General features: G+C 44.1%; 1 protein-coding gene across 3 annotated transcripts in view; it reads left to right on the forward strand.

Moving 5' to 3' along the window:
* Positions 1-18,043, forward strand: part of DPF3 (double PHD fingers 3) — a 182,721-nt gene that overhangs the window by 119,156 nt on the left and 45,522 nt on the right. For all 3 annotated transcript variants that reach the window (XR_003706047.2, XM_028724639.2, XM_077927461.1), the window contains exons 5-7: positions 969-1,064; positions 6,306-6,384; positions 12,375-12,512. Coding sequence is in view for 2 of the 3 variants with exons in the window: in XM_028724639.2 (XP_028580472.1) it covers positions 969-1,064; positions 6,306-6,384; positions 12,375-12,512 (313 nt within the window). In the remaining variant the exon portion in view is untranslated. The remainder of the gene's footprint in view (positions 1-968; positions 1,065-6,305; positions 6,385-12,374; positions 12,513-18,043) is intronic.

Below are 18,043 nucleotides of genomic sequence, written 5' to 3' on the forward strand. Positions count from 1 at the left end.
AATTGGGCAAATGCTGCCCACACAAACCAGTGGGTAGCCCAATTCATTCCCCTTTCCTTCAAGATTAAGGAAAATGAATACACAATAGAGGAATGTGGGAAGGAGTGGATTTACTTCACATAAGACAAATGCACTGCAGAAAGTGCAAATTAACACTGCACCAAATACTGCAGGGGCACCTTGTGGGAAGATACAATTGCATCTCAATACTACATGAAGGGCGAGCATTGTGACTGCAACACTAGTGTGAGTGTGAGTGTGTGTGTGTATTTGATATCTATAGTAAATTCAGGATTTGATACAATTATTGAATAAAAGCATGATGGGAATTGAAACTCCTCTATAATTTTGAGGTGGAATACTACAGCAAACACTCAAAAGATGCATTCCAGTGTAATGGGTGTATTGCAAAGTAGGGGTGGAAGATATATGTTTATCCATGGAAGATTCCACTGTGCCCTTTGAGCCTCTTCACAGCCCTGACTGGCTGCTGTTTCGTTGCCAGGTGTCCCCCCCCCCCACCCCAAATTGGTCATCTTTCTAATCTAGGCTACATAATGATGCCACTGAACCCTGGAAGAAAAAAGCCAAGAAAACCAATTTGAAAAAAACCCAAAATGGCAACAAAGCACCAGCTAGTCAGGGCTGTGAAGTTGCTTTGAACAGATGTGAACAAAGTGAGCAACTGAAGGGTTCCAATAAGGTTTTTGGAAGACCCCCAAACCCCACCTTGTAGTCTTAAAAATGATCAGTTGTTGACGCTTGGTACAGGCAAACTACATGTCCTCCTTGAGAGCAGTTTTGGAACTTTCAATCCATAACTTGAAATGGCCGGATCCAAAGTTGCTTTGTATTCGAACAAAGCCAGAGCCTGCATCCACAATGTCTGATTTCCTTTGCCTTTCTGTTATGAAGCCTCTGTTGTTGTGGGAATTGTTTTTAATTACTGTTTATTGTTCTAACTACAGAGGGTTTTGGAAAATGATGAAAATGCAGATGAAGTGAATGAGGAGGAAGAGATGGAGGAAGATATTCCGAAGCGAAAGAACAGACCCAGAGGACGGGTAGGTTGCCTCAGCCACATGGGGGGGGGGGAGGGAGGAGTGAGAACACTATTCTGCTGTTTCTATTTATATTGATTGCATAGATAGACAAAGAGCCTAATGATATCTGTGTTATGTGATACGTTTTGTATGGTATGTATGGCATATGTATTGGTATGTATACATTATAAAGTGATGTGATGAACAAGGATTCCTTTGAATCTTTTGTCTTTTCACTCTCTGACTGTGGTTTTTAATAAAACTGTAAGAGAAACAAACCTGGGAGGGAGAGGGAATGAATGCACACATGGAGATATTTGTGTGCATAGATGGCACAACTTTTATTATTTGGTGCTTGCTTTAGCTGCCTTTTCAGATGGGCTGCAGTTATATCTTTTCCCTTGGCGGTCTCAGTGCAGGGAAGAGCTGGCTATTGATCAGTGCTCTCTGCATGGGTCTTGCAGCTGGAGGCTCTCAGTAATCAGATCCCCTGGCAAGAAACCCACACAGCATGAAGGCAGGCAGCTCACCTCCCACTCTTCATGCTGTCTGGCTGTTCTGGCCCTCTCTGCTCTCTGGAGTGAACTGCTGGAGGCTCTCAGGACTAGAGCAAGCACCAGCCCCTGCAAACCTCCGGTAGCAGACTCACAGCAGGGAGATCTTTACATTAGCCAAATGTTCACAAACTCCTCTATTCTCCTCCATCAATAAGTGGCTTTTACGGGGTGGGGGTGGGGAGACACCCAGGCCACCTTACAATCTGTTAAATTGTAATGTGCCACAAGCAGAAAGCAGGAGGGAAAGACATTGTGCTTGTGGTAACGGTAGGAAAAGCCCACAAGCTATATTTTCATCTTCCCATAAAATCTCATTCTTGCACGCGGCTCCTTCTACTCTTGAAATTTCCTCTTTGGCCCTTGCCTGCCTGCCTGCCTTGCCTCCCTTCACTTTATGCTATGACTTCATCGGGCTGCCCTTGGCTTGGAGCTGACCTATTGCACAGAATGAGGCACACACTACATTTGATGGCAGCAGGCGTGCATCTTTGCAGGCAAGTCTGCCAAATTTGCAGTTAGAATAGAGTCAGAGGGAGTGCAATTAAAAGGGTCAAAGGGCCTCTCCAAACTGGTGTTTTGTTGCAGAAGTATTCTGCAATTTGTGTTCTTGACACAATCATAGCACAGTAGTGGCGGATTTGTTCTGCGATGCTTTCCCGTTATTGCTGCCTGGAGCGGCTGTAATGGGGCAAAAATAAGTTAGAACATTTGTGCTATAGAATGTTATGGGGCACGCACTGACTGGAAATGAAGCAGTGGGTAAAGGTAAAGGTACCCCTGCCCGTACGGGCCAGTCTTGACAGACTCTGGGGTTGTGCGCCCATCTCACTCAAGAGGCCGGGGGCCAGCGCTGTCCGGAGACACTTCCGGGTTATGTGGCCAGCGTGACATCGCTGCTCTGGCGAGCCAGAGCCACACACGGAAACGCCGTTTACCTTCCCGCTAGTAAGCGGTCTCTATTTATCTACTTGCACCCGGGAGTGCTTTTGAATTGCTAGGTTGGCAGGCGCTGGGACTGAACAACGGGAGCGCACCCCGCTGCGGGGATTCGAACCGCCGACCTTTCGATCAGCAAGCCCTAGGCGCTGAGGCTTTTACCCACGCCACCCGCGTCCCTCTACCCTTGCAAGCAAACCCTTGCCCTCAAACCCTTGCAAGCAATATTGAAAGCTGGATTGTGTGTGTGACAGTCCTGATAGCATCATGAGCACAAATCACCAACAAAGTGCAATAAAAGGTATGTTTGGAGGGAGCCCAAAGTGGTGTTTGTGCAGGGAGTACACAAACCCTCTCACCACTGGCCTACACTGGAAATGAGTTCAGCAGGAAGGAAAGTTCCTGGGGGGTAGAGGAGAGGCTGGGGGGAAAGCTGCAGGTGGAAGCAGACTTATGAATCCTTGTCTACATGCCTGCTTGTTTCTTTAAGTTACTCCCTATCTTCACCACCACCACCACCACTACTCCTATCACTAAAAAGGTAAAGGTAAAGGTAAAGGGACCCCTGACCATTAGGTCCAGTCGTGGCTGACTCTGGGGTTGCAGCACTCATCTCGCTTTATTGGCCGAGGGAGCCAGCTTACAGCTTCCGGGTCATGTGGCCAGCATGACTAAGCCGCTTCTGGCGAACCAGAGCAGTGCACGGAAACGCCGTTTACCTTCCCGCCGGAGCGGTACCTATTTCTCTACTTGCACTTTTTACGTGCTTTCGAAATGCTAGGTTGGCAGGAGCAGGGACTGAGCAATGGGAGCTCACCCCGTTGCGGGGATTCGAACTGCGACCTTCTGATCAGCAACTCCTAGGCTCTGTGGTTTAACCCACAGCGCCACCCGTGTCCCACTACTACCACTACTGCTGTTAATATAACAACAACAACAACATATGTGTATACCACCCTTCATCCGAAGATCCCAGGGAGGTTCACAACAGAAAAATACAAAATGAGAATACAAAATGCATAACAGAGCAAACCATTAACCCCTCTCCCACAACCACGTTTAAGCACATTCACTTTACATATGAATTGGGAAAACCAGCTTTTAAAGACGAGGGTCTGCTGCCATAATGTGTACTGTCATGGACCCAATTCACTACCAGCTCAGACTGCCTCTCCATTTAACCCGGCACTGCCTCCTCTGGTTGGCAGTGGCTCTCTCCTGGAGAGGTCTTTCCCATTGTGAGGGTGGGGGCACAGGACTGCTCCACTGTGCCAGCCCCTCCTGGGATGCAGTAGGAAATTGCCCCACACTACTATTTTGCACCTGGCTCTGATCAGGGTTGTGGGAAACACAGAGTAAATTCTGTAGCCCTGAAGACTGCCCACCCCCCACTTTATAGTATGCTGAGCCTGGAGTACAATGCAGAGCCAGTTAAGAAACTGAAGCTCTGGCACGATGTTTCCCCAGCAGCCTCTCCCACTAGGACACATAAAAAAACGAAGGTGGCCATTGTAACAAAGCACCTCATCCTTTCTTCCTAGATCTAGATATTCTTCTCCACTCATCTGTATTAAGGACACCATTGCACTAGATTTCCAGAAGCAATCTAGAGGCCCCTAAATGTATATTTAGGCCCATGTGTTTGGTTGTTTCAGAGCAGCAACGAGGGAATGCAAGAGAAATAATGCGGAGGAGCTGATGCGCTGGCCATTCCCAATTTGTGCACGTCCTCCCCTTTCCTGCAGCATGATTTCATTTTTAATCTTGGGCCCCTTCATCTGTCCTTCTGGCAAGCGTCCCTGTTTGGCTCCATCTGAACGCTCCAAGGCTGCTCTGGCGAAGCTTTCCGGCTATGTACATCAATCCCTTGCTGTAGAACGGCAGGAGGCTGAAGGCAGCCATGGATGACTGAATGCCACATGCTGAAGCACTGACAGCAAGCACGTGGCACTCGAGTTTGTGCCTCTGGGGCGGCTGTCTATTTGCCAGCCCCCCTGAGGCCAGCCATGAAATTATGGGAGTGTGGGGAAAGAGAGTTGAAGGCCAAGGATATATGGATTTGCAGACAGTGAGAGGGAGATTTAAAGAACATTGTCGGGCAGAAATAATGGGCAGGACAATAAGGCCTGAAATCACAGAGTGCACATTACACACAACCTGAGAAAATGAGCATGCATTTTAGGGGTGTGTGTGTATATATTGTGCATTGTGTAATGCAGGTTAGGTGTAGCTACCATTCATTATTCAGTGTCCTCAGTGCACCAAGAGCAACCGTTTCTTTTTAAAAACAAAAGAAACAAGAAAAGAAATTAGAAATCAACATGCATGAATGTGCTTGGGGCAAATTTTACCGAAAGCTCCAGGTTCAGACATTTTAATTTATGCATGTGCTTCACTCTCTCCTATTTTAAACAAGGAGACTTTAAAGTGAAAACTTTGTGTGCAATGTAACTGTTGTTATAATTACTGCACTATTAACAATGCTATAACACTTTTGGATGTGTACAAAATGCTTAATAGTGTTCATTTCTTAGAGCATCTCTTTTCAGAGTCTATATCCTTTAAAAATCACATTTCCACTTTCACTTTGTTTCCTCCTGGTAATGAGGATTATATTGTATCCCTTGTGAAGTTTTAAAAAGAGATGGCTTGCATCAACCCTGCCAGAGCATTGCTCCCCAGCATTGTAGAACAGAGGTGTCATTCCCTTCTCAGCTGTTTGAGGCTGCTGGCCCAATGTACTGGAGTCCAGGGACATGGGCAAGAGGGAGAAAATTAGTCTCAGAGGGCCCTCCTAGTATTGGTGTATTGTGAACAATGGGTTAAATTACACAGTGCTTGGTCCCATGTCTTGAGGAGTACCCCCCTCCCAATAATATGGCTGTCCTGAGATAAGGGTGCCAGGTGCACTGGGTTACCATAGCAACACTAACAAGGTCAAGTGTATGACTAGCTGAGTCCTCCCATTGGTTCAGAAAATACGCCTACATGTAAAGGTAAAGGGTCCCCTGACCATTAGGTCCAGTCGTGGCTGACTCTGGGGTTGCAGCGCTCATCTCGCTTTATTGGCCAAGGGAGCTGGCGTACAGCTTCCAGGTCATGTGGCCAGCATGACTAAGCCGCTTCTGGCGAACCAGAGCAGTGCATGGAAACACCGTTTACCTTCCCGCCGGAGCGGTACCTCTTTATCTACTTGCACTTTGACGTGCTTTCGAACTGCTAGGTTGGCAGGAGCAGGGACCGAGCAACGGGAGCTCACCCCGTTGCGGGGATTCGAACCGCCGACCTTCTGATCGGCAAGTCCTAGGCTCTGTGGTTTAACCCACAGCGCCACCCGCGTCCCTACGCCTACTTGTAGAGACGGTTTTAATAGTCTCTAGGGCATGGGCAAGCAAACTAAGGCCCAGGGGCCGGATCCGGCCCAATCACCTTCTAAATCCAGCCCGCGGACGGTCCAGGAATCAGCGTTACATGAGTAGAATGTGTTCTTTTAGTTAAAATGCATCTCTGGGTTATTTTGTGGGACCTGCCTGGTGTTTTTATATGAGTAGAATGTGTCCTTTTACAGTGGACGCTCAGGTTGTGAACATGATCCGTGTGGAAGGCATGTTTGCAACCTGCAGCGTTCACAACCCGCAGGGCTGCATCTGCGCACACGCGGGTTGCGATTCAGCACTTCTGTGCATGTGCAAAGCACAGAAGATACCTAGAGATACCACTGTAATGTCTGGGTGGTGGCTGTTGCATTAACATCTTGGTTTATTTCTAGGCTCGGGGTTCTGGAGGTGGCAGGCGAAGGAATGATGTTTCTTCTATGGACGACCACGATAAACCTTACGTTTGTGACAGTAAGTAGCGTCCAGACCCTCCACTCTGCTTTCAGTCTGGTGCAGCAATCAAGACATAATTCATTCCTTTCCAGAAAATGAAACACATTTCACTGCTTTAGAATTTGCTGAGCTGCCACTCCTATCACTACTTGCTGTTGCTATTTTTTGAGCGAGAGAGTGAGTGAAAATGAAACCCGTGGCAAGAGACCACACCACACCTCACATCCTTCTTTCTCTTAGGCTCAGTTTCCCTCTCTGCTTCATTTGCGGCCTTCTATGCCTTGGCATCTATGTCTACCGCATGAGTCACTCTTTTTTCTTTTTGTGGTTCAGATAGGGCCACACTAAATGCTACATGGGAGCTGCATGAACAGCCTCCCAGCATTCTTCTTCAAATGAAAAAATAGTTGTGGGAGGCTGCCAGTTTGAGCAGAGGTATGGTGAGGAGGGGAGAAGCAGCTGCTTCACCCACTCCCTCCCAGTTACGTTTTTCTTCTTCTCAAAACTAGTCCCTTGCCTGCATTTCTATAGAGGTAGCCATTTTTCTCTCCCATTGTGAATTGGGGATGATTTTGGGCAGGAGGGGAAAGGGATGAAATAGCTCTTTATCCCCATGCTGTCCCTGTGCTGAAACTACCAGCCTCCTGTGGTTGCTTTCCATTAAAAAAATACACACAAACTTTGCCTGAAAACTGTTATATGCATTGCTCATTTGCCTGAAAACTGTTATATGCATTGCTCATTTAACACCTAGCTCAACTCTGTGGTTAGAAATAAAAAGTATCACCTGAATACTTAAGTACTTTACAGGTATGCAATTCCCTTTTCCCAAAAACCTTTTTTTTCCAGTCCAAGGGCAAAATCTCATGCTGCTCTTTCTCCATCTCTCACTTGGACAGAACTGTCGTGTACACAGTGTTAGAAACTGAGATACGAAAGCTAGGAGCTAAATGGCACTTTAAACCCAGATTATGGGCGCAACAACGGAATGTGTAGGCATATATTTTTATAACAAGAATGCAAAGCTGAAAATGAATGCAGTGCAGCTAAAATATTATGTTCATTTTTTTCACATGGTCTAGTCCTTCCCCTGCTTAACCCTCTAATATTCTTCAGAGGGTCTCTTCTGTAGTCTTCAGAGAGTAGCTGGAAGTGGGGAGGCAGAAAAAGGTCCTCCTTTCCTTCCACTCTGCAGTTTTAATCTGAAATCTTAGGTGCAGTACTGTGCCCAGAGCTCATAAACTGCTTGCGCTAATGAAATTCCCTGTCGCAAAATGTGCCTAGAACAATGGGAGTTTCGAACACTGCGTGCACAGTACATGACTGAGCCCTGCTTGGGTGCTCAGTTGTATCAATCCCGCCCTCTGTTCTATGACAGAGAATGTAATTGAAATAAGCCAATCAGAGTGAACTTGCTTTTTGTAAGAATTCCTATGTTTGCCATTACTGCCATTCTAACCCCTGCAAAGGCTCTGTTCATTGGCTTTTTATTGGCGCTACTGTATTGTAATTGAGGACTTTCTCCCACCAATTTAGAAGGCACCTTAAGCACCACACATTTAACCTAATGAAGTCCCAACCTGGTATCTTGTGTCGTAAGAGCTGTTTTTGAATAAACCAATATAGAATTCAGTCTACGGAAGTGCCTTTTATATGAATGCTTCCCTAACCTACCATGTGGTGTGACTGTTGCTCAAGGGGCTGGCCAACTAGAAAAGGAAAGTACAGAAAGGTGACAGTATAAGAAGAGCCCTGCTTAGATAAGAGCAAAGCGCTATTTAATTCAGGGTACTAGATGTGCCCGATAACAAGGAATGGTGGTGGGAGACTGGGAGCCGACTTTTTTATTTTTTATTTTTGTTATAACTAGTGAAGAGCCTATCAGTAAGAAGGGTGGTGTGCTGTACATTCACTTTCCTCAGTCTCCTCTTTCAACCTCTTCCCCTCTTGCTCAGTTCAGTCTTTTCTGCCAGTCCTGTTTCCCTTGATAACATTGGCTGAACTGTCCTGATATTACGAGGGGCTTGTAGGTTAGTCTCCTCTGTGTTTCATTTACTCAGTCGCTCTGATCCTTTGATTTTGGATACTAGGATCCCGTGCTTTTTTCTGGGAGTACTCAAAGGTACACAGTACCAACACCATTTCTCTCTCCCAAATGTTAAAAGTGTAACACTTACTGTAACAACTTCATGGTGAGTCCTGGTACCTTTTCTTTTTCTTTCCTTTTTTAAAAGCACTGCTAGGACCCATGATAAAGTTTTAAAAATTAAACTTCAAAAAAGGTTCTTTGGAACAAAGGATAGGTTGGGTGAATGCTAACATGAAACTAGACTGAACTCACCTCTGCAATTTACTTGCTTGGTTCGGTCTTCTCTTCCTGCCCTGTTTCCATTGATAACATTGGTGGAATTGTCCTGATATTACAGGGGGATTGTGAATGTAAGTCTCCTCTGGCTTTCATTGGCTTAGTTGCTCTAATGTTATAGAAAACCTGGGCTGATCAATGGCAATCTCCTTTACTGGAGTTGAGAAGGAAGGAAGGGTGAATGAATCCATATAATTAACAATAAATGAGGGCCTGCATGGAAACAGATGTGAGATGGCACCATAGCTGGTTTGAATTTCTACCCTAAACTCAGCTTTCCTTTGTGGAAAATCTTCAGTTAGTGAAACGTGCAGATACATTCCAAAGTTTATGCCAAGATGAGAAGACTGAACGAATGTGGCCCAGATCAGCATACTTTGTTGGAAATGATTGTTCCGTGTGATATTGTGGAATCATTGTTTAATGCTTGTTACCTCTGGCCTCGTTCCGTTTTCCTCCAACCACGCCACAATAAAATTCCAAATATATTTTTATTCCACAGTTCTTACCATATTCTCAGCCAGCACCTGAAGTTTGTTCTTTTCCTCTTTCACTCAGCAATTCCTTAAGAATAAGGAATGTTCTTAGCTTGTTGTTTCCTGGCATTTAATGCTCCTGCTACTTCCGTTTGTGAGAAAATTTGCTCTAGGAACACACATTGATTAGCACAGTCCATCTATCTAAATCACCGATCAATTGACAGTACGTGGGCAGCATCCAACCCTCCCCTCAATTTCTGGTGCCCGTTCCCTGAGAGCTTGCTTAAAGGGCACCTGTTCCATCGGGCTGGAAACCAGGGCTGCAAAGGAACAATTGCTCTCAATATTTCCTTTGCAGCCCCAATGTGCATTTGGCACTGAATGCAAGGCCCCCTGCTTTTGGCAGTGATAGGATCCATTCGGAAGCTAGGGCTGCAGAGGAAAAATTGGGAGGACACTCTGAGGCTCTGGATTCCTCCATAGCAGCTTTGCTTATGCTGTGGCTGATGTCATATGACATCAGGTAAGTAACAGATGTGTGTGGCCAGCTGAAAACAGCCTTGTGGTCTGGATTGCAAGGCCTGGCGGGTTTAATTAGCCTTAAGTCAGAGGTTCTGCACCCCTGCTTTAGACGTTTGTTCTCACTCACTTTAGTTTGAACGAGGTGGCTGTTAAATGAAGCTGAAGCCTAGAAAACTACTGAGCTCTGCAGACTAGGTATTGTCCCTGACAACTGTCCTAATAGCTTACTCTCAGCACACATGTGAGGTTTCTGATAATAGTCTTATATAAATAAGAAAGGTAATATTAATTATACATTCAATACCTGACAGTTGCTTGACTGTAATAGTCTTATATAAATAAGAAAGGTAGTATTAATTATACATTCAACACCTGTCAAATGGGACAGTGTGTATGATATGTATCAACATTCATGTTTTAAATATGTCTAAGTATTGCTTTGATCATTGCCCCTTACCATCCAGACCACTCATTTTTTATTTCCTTAAAAGAATAGCTGGGCTAAGATAGTTGCACCTCATCAGAATCTTTTAAAAAAAGATGTTCTATTCTTTTCCTAATTCTGCCATAATCCAGTATTTCTTAGACCTCTAATTAAATGTCTTAATTTAGAAACATTTTGCTATATTCTCAAGCTTATTGACAATATTCTCAGGACGTCTAGGGTAATAATCTTTCAAAATACTACCTGCACAGTTTTGTGCATCTCTCCCAATGTTGATGCTTGGTAGTTAAAACAGCCGGTTGTGTAAACAAAGAATGATCCTTTTCATTGACCTTATTCATCATGTCCTCATTTCCACATGGTGTTGACCTGCTAACATTTATTCCTGTAAGATATAGTACAACCTGACTCATTTAGTTTAAGAGGCAGGAACTGTAATGAGTTTTAAAGGCCTGCTAAAAACCCACTTGTTTAGCAGGCTTATTATTACAATTAAGCAGTATATAATTTTTATGAAATAAATAAAGTATGCACTGGTTAGTTTTACTGTTGTGAGTTTTTTAAATTGTATATATATGTATTATAGTTGTGATTTTATAGTATATCTGAACTGCTTAGAGAGCGGTATATTAAGTGCTATATAAGTAGCACTACTAAATAATGATAACAACAACTACAACTTACTGTTAGTGCCAAAGCTGCAATTTGCATGCCACCAGAGCTGCATTCAATTTGAGTTAATAGATAGTTTGCAGCATTGTAATTTCAGCTTGTTTGCCATAACCAGGATGGTTTTCCTCCAGGGCCTCAGCTCTCTCACTCAAGCCAGTTTCCATTGAGGAATAGATAGGGTGACATGACATCCAATGTTAGTTATAAAACAGGTCCATTAAAATCAATGGTCTCAAATTCATTGATTATAATGGGTCTACACACAATACGTGTGAGAGAGAGAGAGAGAGAAGAGAGAGAGGGAAAAAACATTATCCACAGAGATGGCCTAAAAAGATTATAAGTACATGAACAAATATAACAATATAATTTCTAATATAAGCACAGATCATTTGTGTTCATAATAAGCTATTTTAACCTTTTTACATGCTTTAGTCTCTTCAATGGAATTTGTTATTTAATAATTTGTTATTAATGCTCGCAAGCTAATAGCCAGAAAGCAGTTTCTAATGGAAAAATATTTAAAATTGATAAAGACTATCAGCTTCAGCAGGGCATTTTCCCCTGGGAATTTTCTCGTTAACATGAATTCTGAGGCATCTGATCCTTAAATGCTGGCAGCTCACTGTCCCTAGTCTGAAGGAGAGCTACCACAGCATGGCACTCAGCCGTGACCTTAACCGTGCAGCATCTAAATTTAAACTGAGACTGCATTCACACAGAGATCATTCCATTTCCTCAATGTTCCCTTAACTGTGATTTTCCGAATTATAGTTGAGCTTTCACAGAACGTAAACGCCACTTCTGGAAAACCAGTAGAAGATGGTGCGTGTTTAAAGCTCATTTGCATGTTAGTTGGTTGCAGAAAAAATTCTGTTTGCAGTAAAGGGATGGAATTTGGAGCAGTATACAGTTCTTTCCTGTTGTTTGCACAGGGGAATCATGGGGGAACAGATGCCTGCATGTGCAGAAGGGGTGTGAGCATAGAAATATTGTCCAATGACGTTTGTTGTTGTGTCAATGAATGAAATTTAGCACGGTATGCTGGTATATTGGTCAAAAAGCCATAGTTCCATAGCACAACAGGTACTGTGGTGTGAAAGGAATATTAGAAAATGGGATGGAAGTGCTAGTATTATAATCCAGAAAACCAATGCAATATTCCCCACATCTGAATACACCCTGAGATACCTTTGGGGCCGATTCTTACTCTACATTTCATTTATTCAGCTATGCACTGTCCAGTAGAAAACACGTTTTCCTCAGACTTTCAGTCCATGTCCGGTTGCCTCTTCTGAGTGTTTTAAAAGAAATATTTTACTTCAAACCTGACTGGAGGGACAGGTATTTTGTATGTGGGTATTTAGCCCTCAGTGAAGAGCTATCCCTCTGGTGTTATGAAATAGAAATAAACGTCTATTTGTCTGGGAAAGGCAGCAGCAGTGAGGAAATACTTAAGGCCACTTTAGTTGTTACTGATGTATCATCCTCTGTCTTCTGCTCTTTGTGTTTTCTCTGTTCACAGTCTGTGGAAAGCGCTACAAGAACAGGCCAGGATTGAGCTACCATTATGCTCACACCCACCTTGCTAGTGAGGAGGGGGATGATGCTCAAGAGCAGGAGACACGCTCCCCACCTGTCCACAGAAATGAAAATCACAAACGTGAGTAGAATATACATTTCCCTCCTCTTTCTTCCCACCCCCTCCTTTGTTGAGTGCTCCAAATCCACCATCTATTCTTCCTGGGCTACCTTCCTCCTTGCATTTCAGCAGTGGCCACAATTACTTTGCTCCTCTGTGAATTATTGGGACCTGGGCTTTTAGAGGAGCTAATCAACTGCAGCTTTCCCAGGTGCTGAGCTCAGCTAGTCAAAAAATTCAGCTCCAAACCTCACATTAACTCTGCAGCAGGGCACTTTCCATCACTGCTCCCATGGGGCGAACATGTCGAGGGAAGACAAGCGAAAGGGGGGGGAACCCAATCTGCCCATTGTCAAGCCGTTTCACTGTGGTTTAGCTCTGAGAACAAGAAAACACACTTTTTTATTATCTTCTATCTTTGTCTCTTTTCTTCTTGTTATTGTACAAAATTCACTGCACGTTTCCAGTGTCTTTCTTATGTGACACATGATATGATCTCCATAAATATCAAGGGAGCAAGTCGGACGCAAGGGCCTAGGCCTAGATCTGATAATATTTTCTGCTCCAGAAAGCCTCTGGATGTTTCAAAAGGTAATGGTGTCCCCCTCTCAACTCTTATTTGAAAGTCCTAAGACTGGTTATTGAGGAGATGCTGATTCTACTGCTGAACGAAAAGCCCGGAGACACTTAATCTCTACCGTGCTTTTAGACATATTGAGAGTCTTTTTTTTATTTTAAGTGTTGTATAGCTCTCATATGAAGAAAGGCTATAGCAGAATTTATTATAACTGGGGTGAAGTTGTACCAACAGTAACATAAAATCTTTGCTAGGATCAAACTAATATTAATGCTACAAATAAATTTGGAAGTAACAAAGTGCATTCATCTTCATAGCAGGATAAACTACCATAGCTTCTTACCAAGTTAAGGTTAGTAAGCCTCTCTTGAAGGATTGGTTACTGGTTTCTTCCTAGAGGCAGTGTGCTAAACTAGATTAGGTGACTGTTGAATTATATTTAATTGCAGGAATATAAGATGAAGCTGATGGACTGAACCAGGCAGGCAGGCAGGCAGTCTTGTCTTTCTTTTTTTTCTTTTAAAGCAGCAATTGATTGATTGATTGATTGATTGGAATATCAAAATATAGTTACCCTGAGCACCTTAAAAGCAAACTACAAATATTCTCAAGGTGCCCTTTCAAATGTGCAATTCAGTTTGTCAAATAACTAAATGAGATTGTTCAGTTGTTCTTTTTAATAATTATCATTCATTTGCAACCATATCAATTCCCTCAATTCATTGCATGTATCCTTCAAGAGGCTTGCATAGTAGTAGCCCATCCCTTTAAACAGAGACCCCTGTGCCTTATCCAGTACTGGGGGAAAAATACTATCCCCATATTTAGCATACAACTCATTCTCCTATCTCTATATCATAAAATATGTCATTTTCAAAGTTATCAACACTGCTAGGATTTCACACCTCACTGTGTTTCTGCTAGTAGTCATATTTGATCTATTTGAATTCTTGTGGCTATCAACAAATGGCGAACCATTTTACTGTGGTAGGACCTGAACCAATGGATTCAAGTTACAAGAGAGGAAATTCCGACTAAACATCAAGAATAACTTTCCAACAGCAAGAGCTGTTAGAGAGTGGAATAGTCTCCCTCAGGAGGTTGTGGACTCTCCTTCATTGGAAGTTTTTAAGCAGAGGTTGGATATACCTGTCATGTATGATCTAGCTGAGGTTCCTTGTTTCATTTAATGCAGTGAGATTTTGATTTTAATTACCACAAGCTCTAGCAGTAGTAGTTATTTGTGTGCATGTTTATCCTTCTTTTATGTCCATCTTCCACCTTACTGGTCTGTGATTAAAAACATTTCACAAATTTTTCCAGGGATGGGGAAGGAAGATGTTAATGTCAACACAGCTGACATTGGGTTTCCCCCAATGTACAGAACCACCACCCTTAAGCTTGCTCCAGGAAATTAAGTCAAGTTGTTTATCACCTCTGTTACATTCTCAAGCGATGGGGATTGCTGAGCATCAAGGGTGCTACCAGACTCATTAGAAACTGATCGTGTTCCTCCTTTTGTGTCTTCCGTCATACTGTGAGCCACAGCACAGTAAACAACACAAACACACTCAAGTCTATACAACTATGTAGCAGGGGCATTTCAGGCTAGCCCTGCACCATAATCCCATGTGGCATTATGCATGCTGTTGGCAGGATGGCTCTGAGGGAAGCTGCTTGTCTTTCACCCTTCCTCACCCTTAGGCTAGGCAGTGGCTTAAAGCCATATTAATTCCTTTAACATTTGTTAATCGCTCTGAGATTTAGGTGCTTAAGAGGGAAGTTTCCCCACCCCCCTTTTCAAATGAGGAAGAGTAGTACCAGAAGTAACACAGAAATCCTCGTAGGCATTTTCTGCTGAGAGGGGAGCCCTGACTGCTCAGTGATAGCAGTACCCCCCTTGCGTTGCAGGAAGTGGCAGGATCAGAGTGGAGTGGGCTTTGCAAACCACCCCACACTACCCCCTGTCACTGCTGCTGCTGCTGAAAACAAGAGAAATAAGCTTGTGGCATTTTTGGTCCGGTGTAAAGGTGGAGGTTTCACAGGGGGTGGCAGGTAGGTGGAGCTGGTGAGTGAAGCGAGCAACAGTGAGCAATTATTATTATCGTCATCATCATCATCCCACTCTGGGTGGCTTCCCGCACATATAAAAACATAATAAAACATAGTCCAAGCTACTTAAATATACAAACACACGCAGTCTTTTAACCATCCTAGTTCCAAATGTTTCAGGGCTTTAACAGTGAGACCTAGGACTTTCAGTTGGACTCAAAACTGGTCCGGCAGTTGATAAAGTAGAATAACATACTCCAAAAGGCCAGCTGCTGCATGCTGTCCCACCTGAAGTGTCCATGTCCTCTTCACAAGAAATGAGACAAACCAAATGACAGCTTGTTGCCTTTTACGGGTAGCCTGTTACAGTGCACAGACTTGCAATGGGGGCAGTTAAACACCATAGGGAGCCATATCCCGTAGCCCAGCAGGGTGGCATAGCTCACCTGCCTTATGAAAGCCAAGCGTCTGTCTTTTGCCTACCCTGCTTTCATCCTTTCAGTGATTTGCACTTTTCCAGCAGGAACATGGCCATTCAGGCCATTGCTATCCCTCTTTATGGTCTCTGTTCACACAGCCTTTGCCTTGAGTTGGTGCTGACCTTTAAAGCCCTAAATGGCCTCGGTCCTGTGTACCTGAAGGAGCGTCTCCACCCCCATCGTTCAGCCCGGGACACTGAGATCCAGCACCGAGGGCCTTCTTGCGGTTCCCTCATTGCGAGAAGTGAGGCTACAGGGAACCAGGCAGAGGGCCTTCTCGGTAGTGGGGCCCGCCCTGTGGAACGCCCTCCCATCAGATGTCAAAGAGATAAATAATTACCTGACATTCAGAAGACATCTTAAGGCAGCCCTGTTCAGGGAAGTTTTTAATATGTAACGCTGTACTGTTTTAAACACTGATTGGGAGCCGCCCAGAGTGGCTGGGGAAACTCAGCCAGATGGGCGGGGTATAAATAATAAATTATTATTATTATTATTATTATTATTATTATTATTATTATTATTATTATTATTGAGCCCAGCTGCCCACAGCACTTAGGTGCCCCATGCCATCCCCTGTCACAAGCCCCTTCCTATTTTCCTTCGCCTCTAGCTCCTTAGCTCTTCCTTCCTTTCCCTTACATGCTGTATCTGCTGGCTCTAAGCACACTCAACTCACACTCAGCTTTTAACCCTTTCTTAGCTTCTTGAATTGCCTGTGGCTGTGTTAACCACAGCCCCCTTTCCTCTACCTTGAGCTTTCCTTCCAGGTCTTGCTCTTCCTCTGGACCCCACTTCTGGCTGGCTCTATCCACTCATGACCTGCATATCCCCATAAGAAGATGCCTGAGGTGGGCCACTTCACCGGGTGTAGTGGTAGGGTTGGCTCTGAGGTTGATTCTGATGGCTTCTGCAGCTCCTTCAAAAGCCTTCTGTTCTTGGCCCAGTTCTGATAAACTTAGCTTTCATGTGAGATGGGAGGACTGAGTCTGCCCTCCCTGTTCACAATGAAAGCATTTCTCACTTGCTGTTTATGCATGAGCATCTCACCGGCAAAGGACCTATATGCAAAAAAATCCAACTTGTATCGGCTTAAACCACATTATTTGCACCTACAGATGTTAAATATTTTGTGCAGAGGTCCTATACCTATTGGATATCCATACCTGGATATCTGGCAGGCCTAGAGGTGTTCATGGTGGGTTGCGTCAGCAACCACAATCTGCTCTCCCACCTTATGCAGCAGGAAATTTATTAGAACTGGTAAAAAGTATTACAGTGGTACCTCGGGTTACATACGCTTCAGGTTACAGACTCTGCTAACCCAGAAATATTACTTCGGGTTAAGAACTTTGCTTCAGGATAAGAACAGAAATCGTGCTCCGGCGGCACAGCGGCAACAGGAGGCCCCATTAGCTAAAGTGGTGCTTCAGGTTAAGAACAGTTTCAGGTTAAGAACAGACCTCCAGAACGAATTACGTTCGTAACCCGAGGTACCAATGTATCTGGGAACAGGATTTTACATAGTGCGCTCTTTCAGTCACTCAGACAATCTCCCGCCCCCCTGCAGCCGAAACCTGGCTTCTCTTTGAATGTCTATTTACAGCCTGAAAACCTCTCTTCTTTCACTTATCAGGATTTAATTTATGTTGCCATCCATCTTTCATGCGAATGCTAATTGTTCATATTGCTAATACGTAGTAGTTAAGTGGTGCCTTTGTACGCAGGGAGGAGGCAGGGAAAGCCAGAATGCCAGAGCCGTCTACTCCCTAAGTTGGGTGCGTGTTGTGAATCAGATCTGACAGGTCCACAAGGTCACAAGGTCTGGACTTCAAGAATCCTCTCTGTATGGCTCTTGGGAAGGGAAGGGGGGGGGTGTTAATCCATATGACTAATCTGCAGCCTTCTGAAATGGCCGAAAAGGCCAAACGCACGGTAAATGGCAGGCCGTGATTATTTCCTTAGCTACATGGGAAAGAAATGCAAGAAGCCCAGTTTAATGAATGCAAAACAAACCAAGTATAGGTTGTGACATGTGGGGTGGTGGAAGATAGATCATTGCCACAGTACAGGGTTCTTGCTTATTTCCTTCCTCCTAGTTCATCCATGTCTTCTGTTCAAGTATCTCTTCACAGCAGTATCTGTGGTAATAATAGGCTGGTGCGGAATCTGCCAAAATCAGATATAGATTTGCTGCCTGACGTCAGCTGCTAGAAGAAAAACATTCCTTCCTCTTTCTATCCCCCATTCTGGCCACTGTGGATGTCTAAAAAGTATATTTCCCAAGGACTCTGGAGAAAATGTTTGTCAGGGCATCCTAATTTGAACTGACTGGCTTCAAAAAGGTCTGCTTCATAAAATAACAGAGTCCAAAATGGGATGTTAAGTTTGCCCCATCTATACCATCCTTCAGGTTCTTTGTATGCTAAAACCAGGGATTAGGC

The sequence above is a fragment of the Podarcis muralis genome, chromosome 1 (genome assembly GCF_964188315.1).
Source record: "Podarcis muralis chromosome 1, rPodMur119.hap1.1, whole genome shotgun sequence".
Lineage (NCBI taxonomy): Eukaryota > Metazoa > Chordata > Lepidosauria > Squamata > Lacertidae > Podarcis > Podarcis muralis.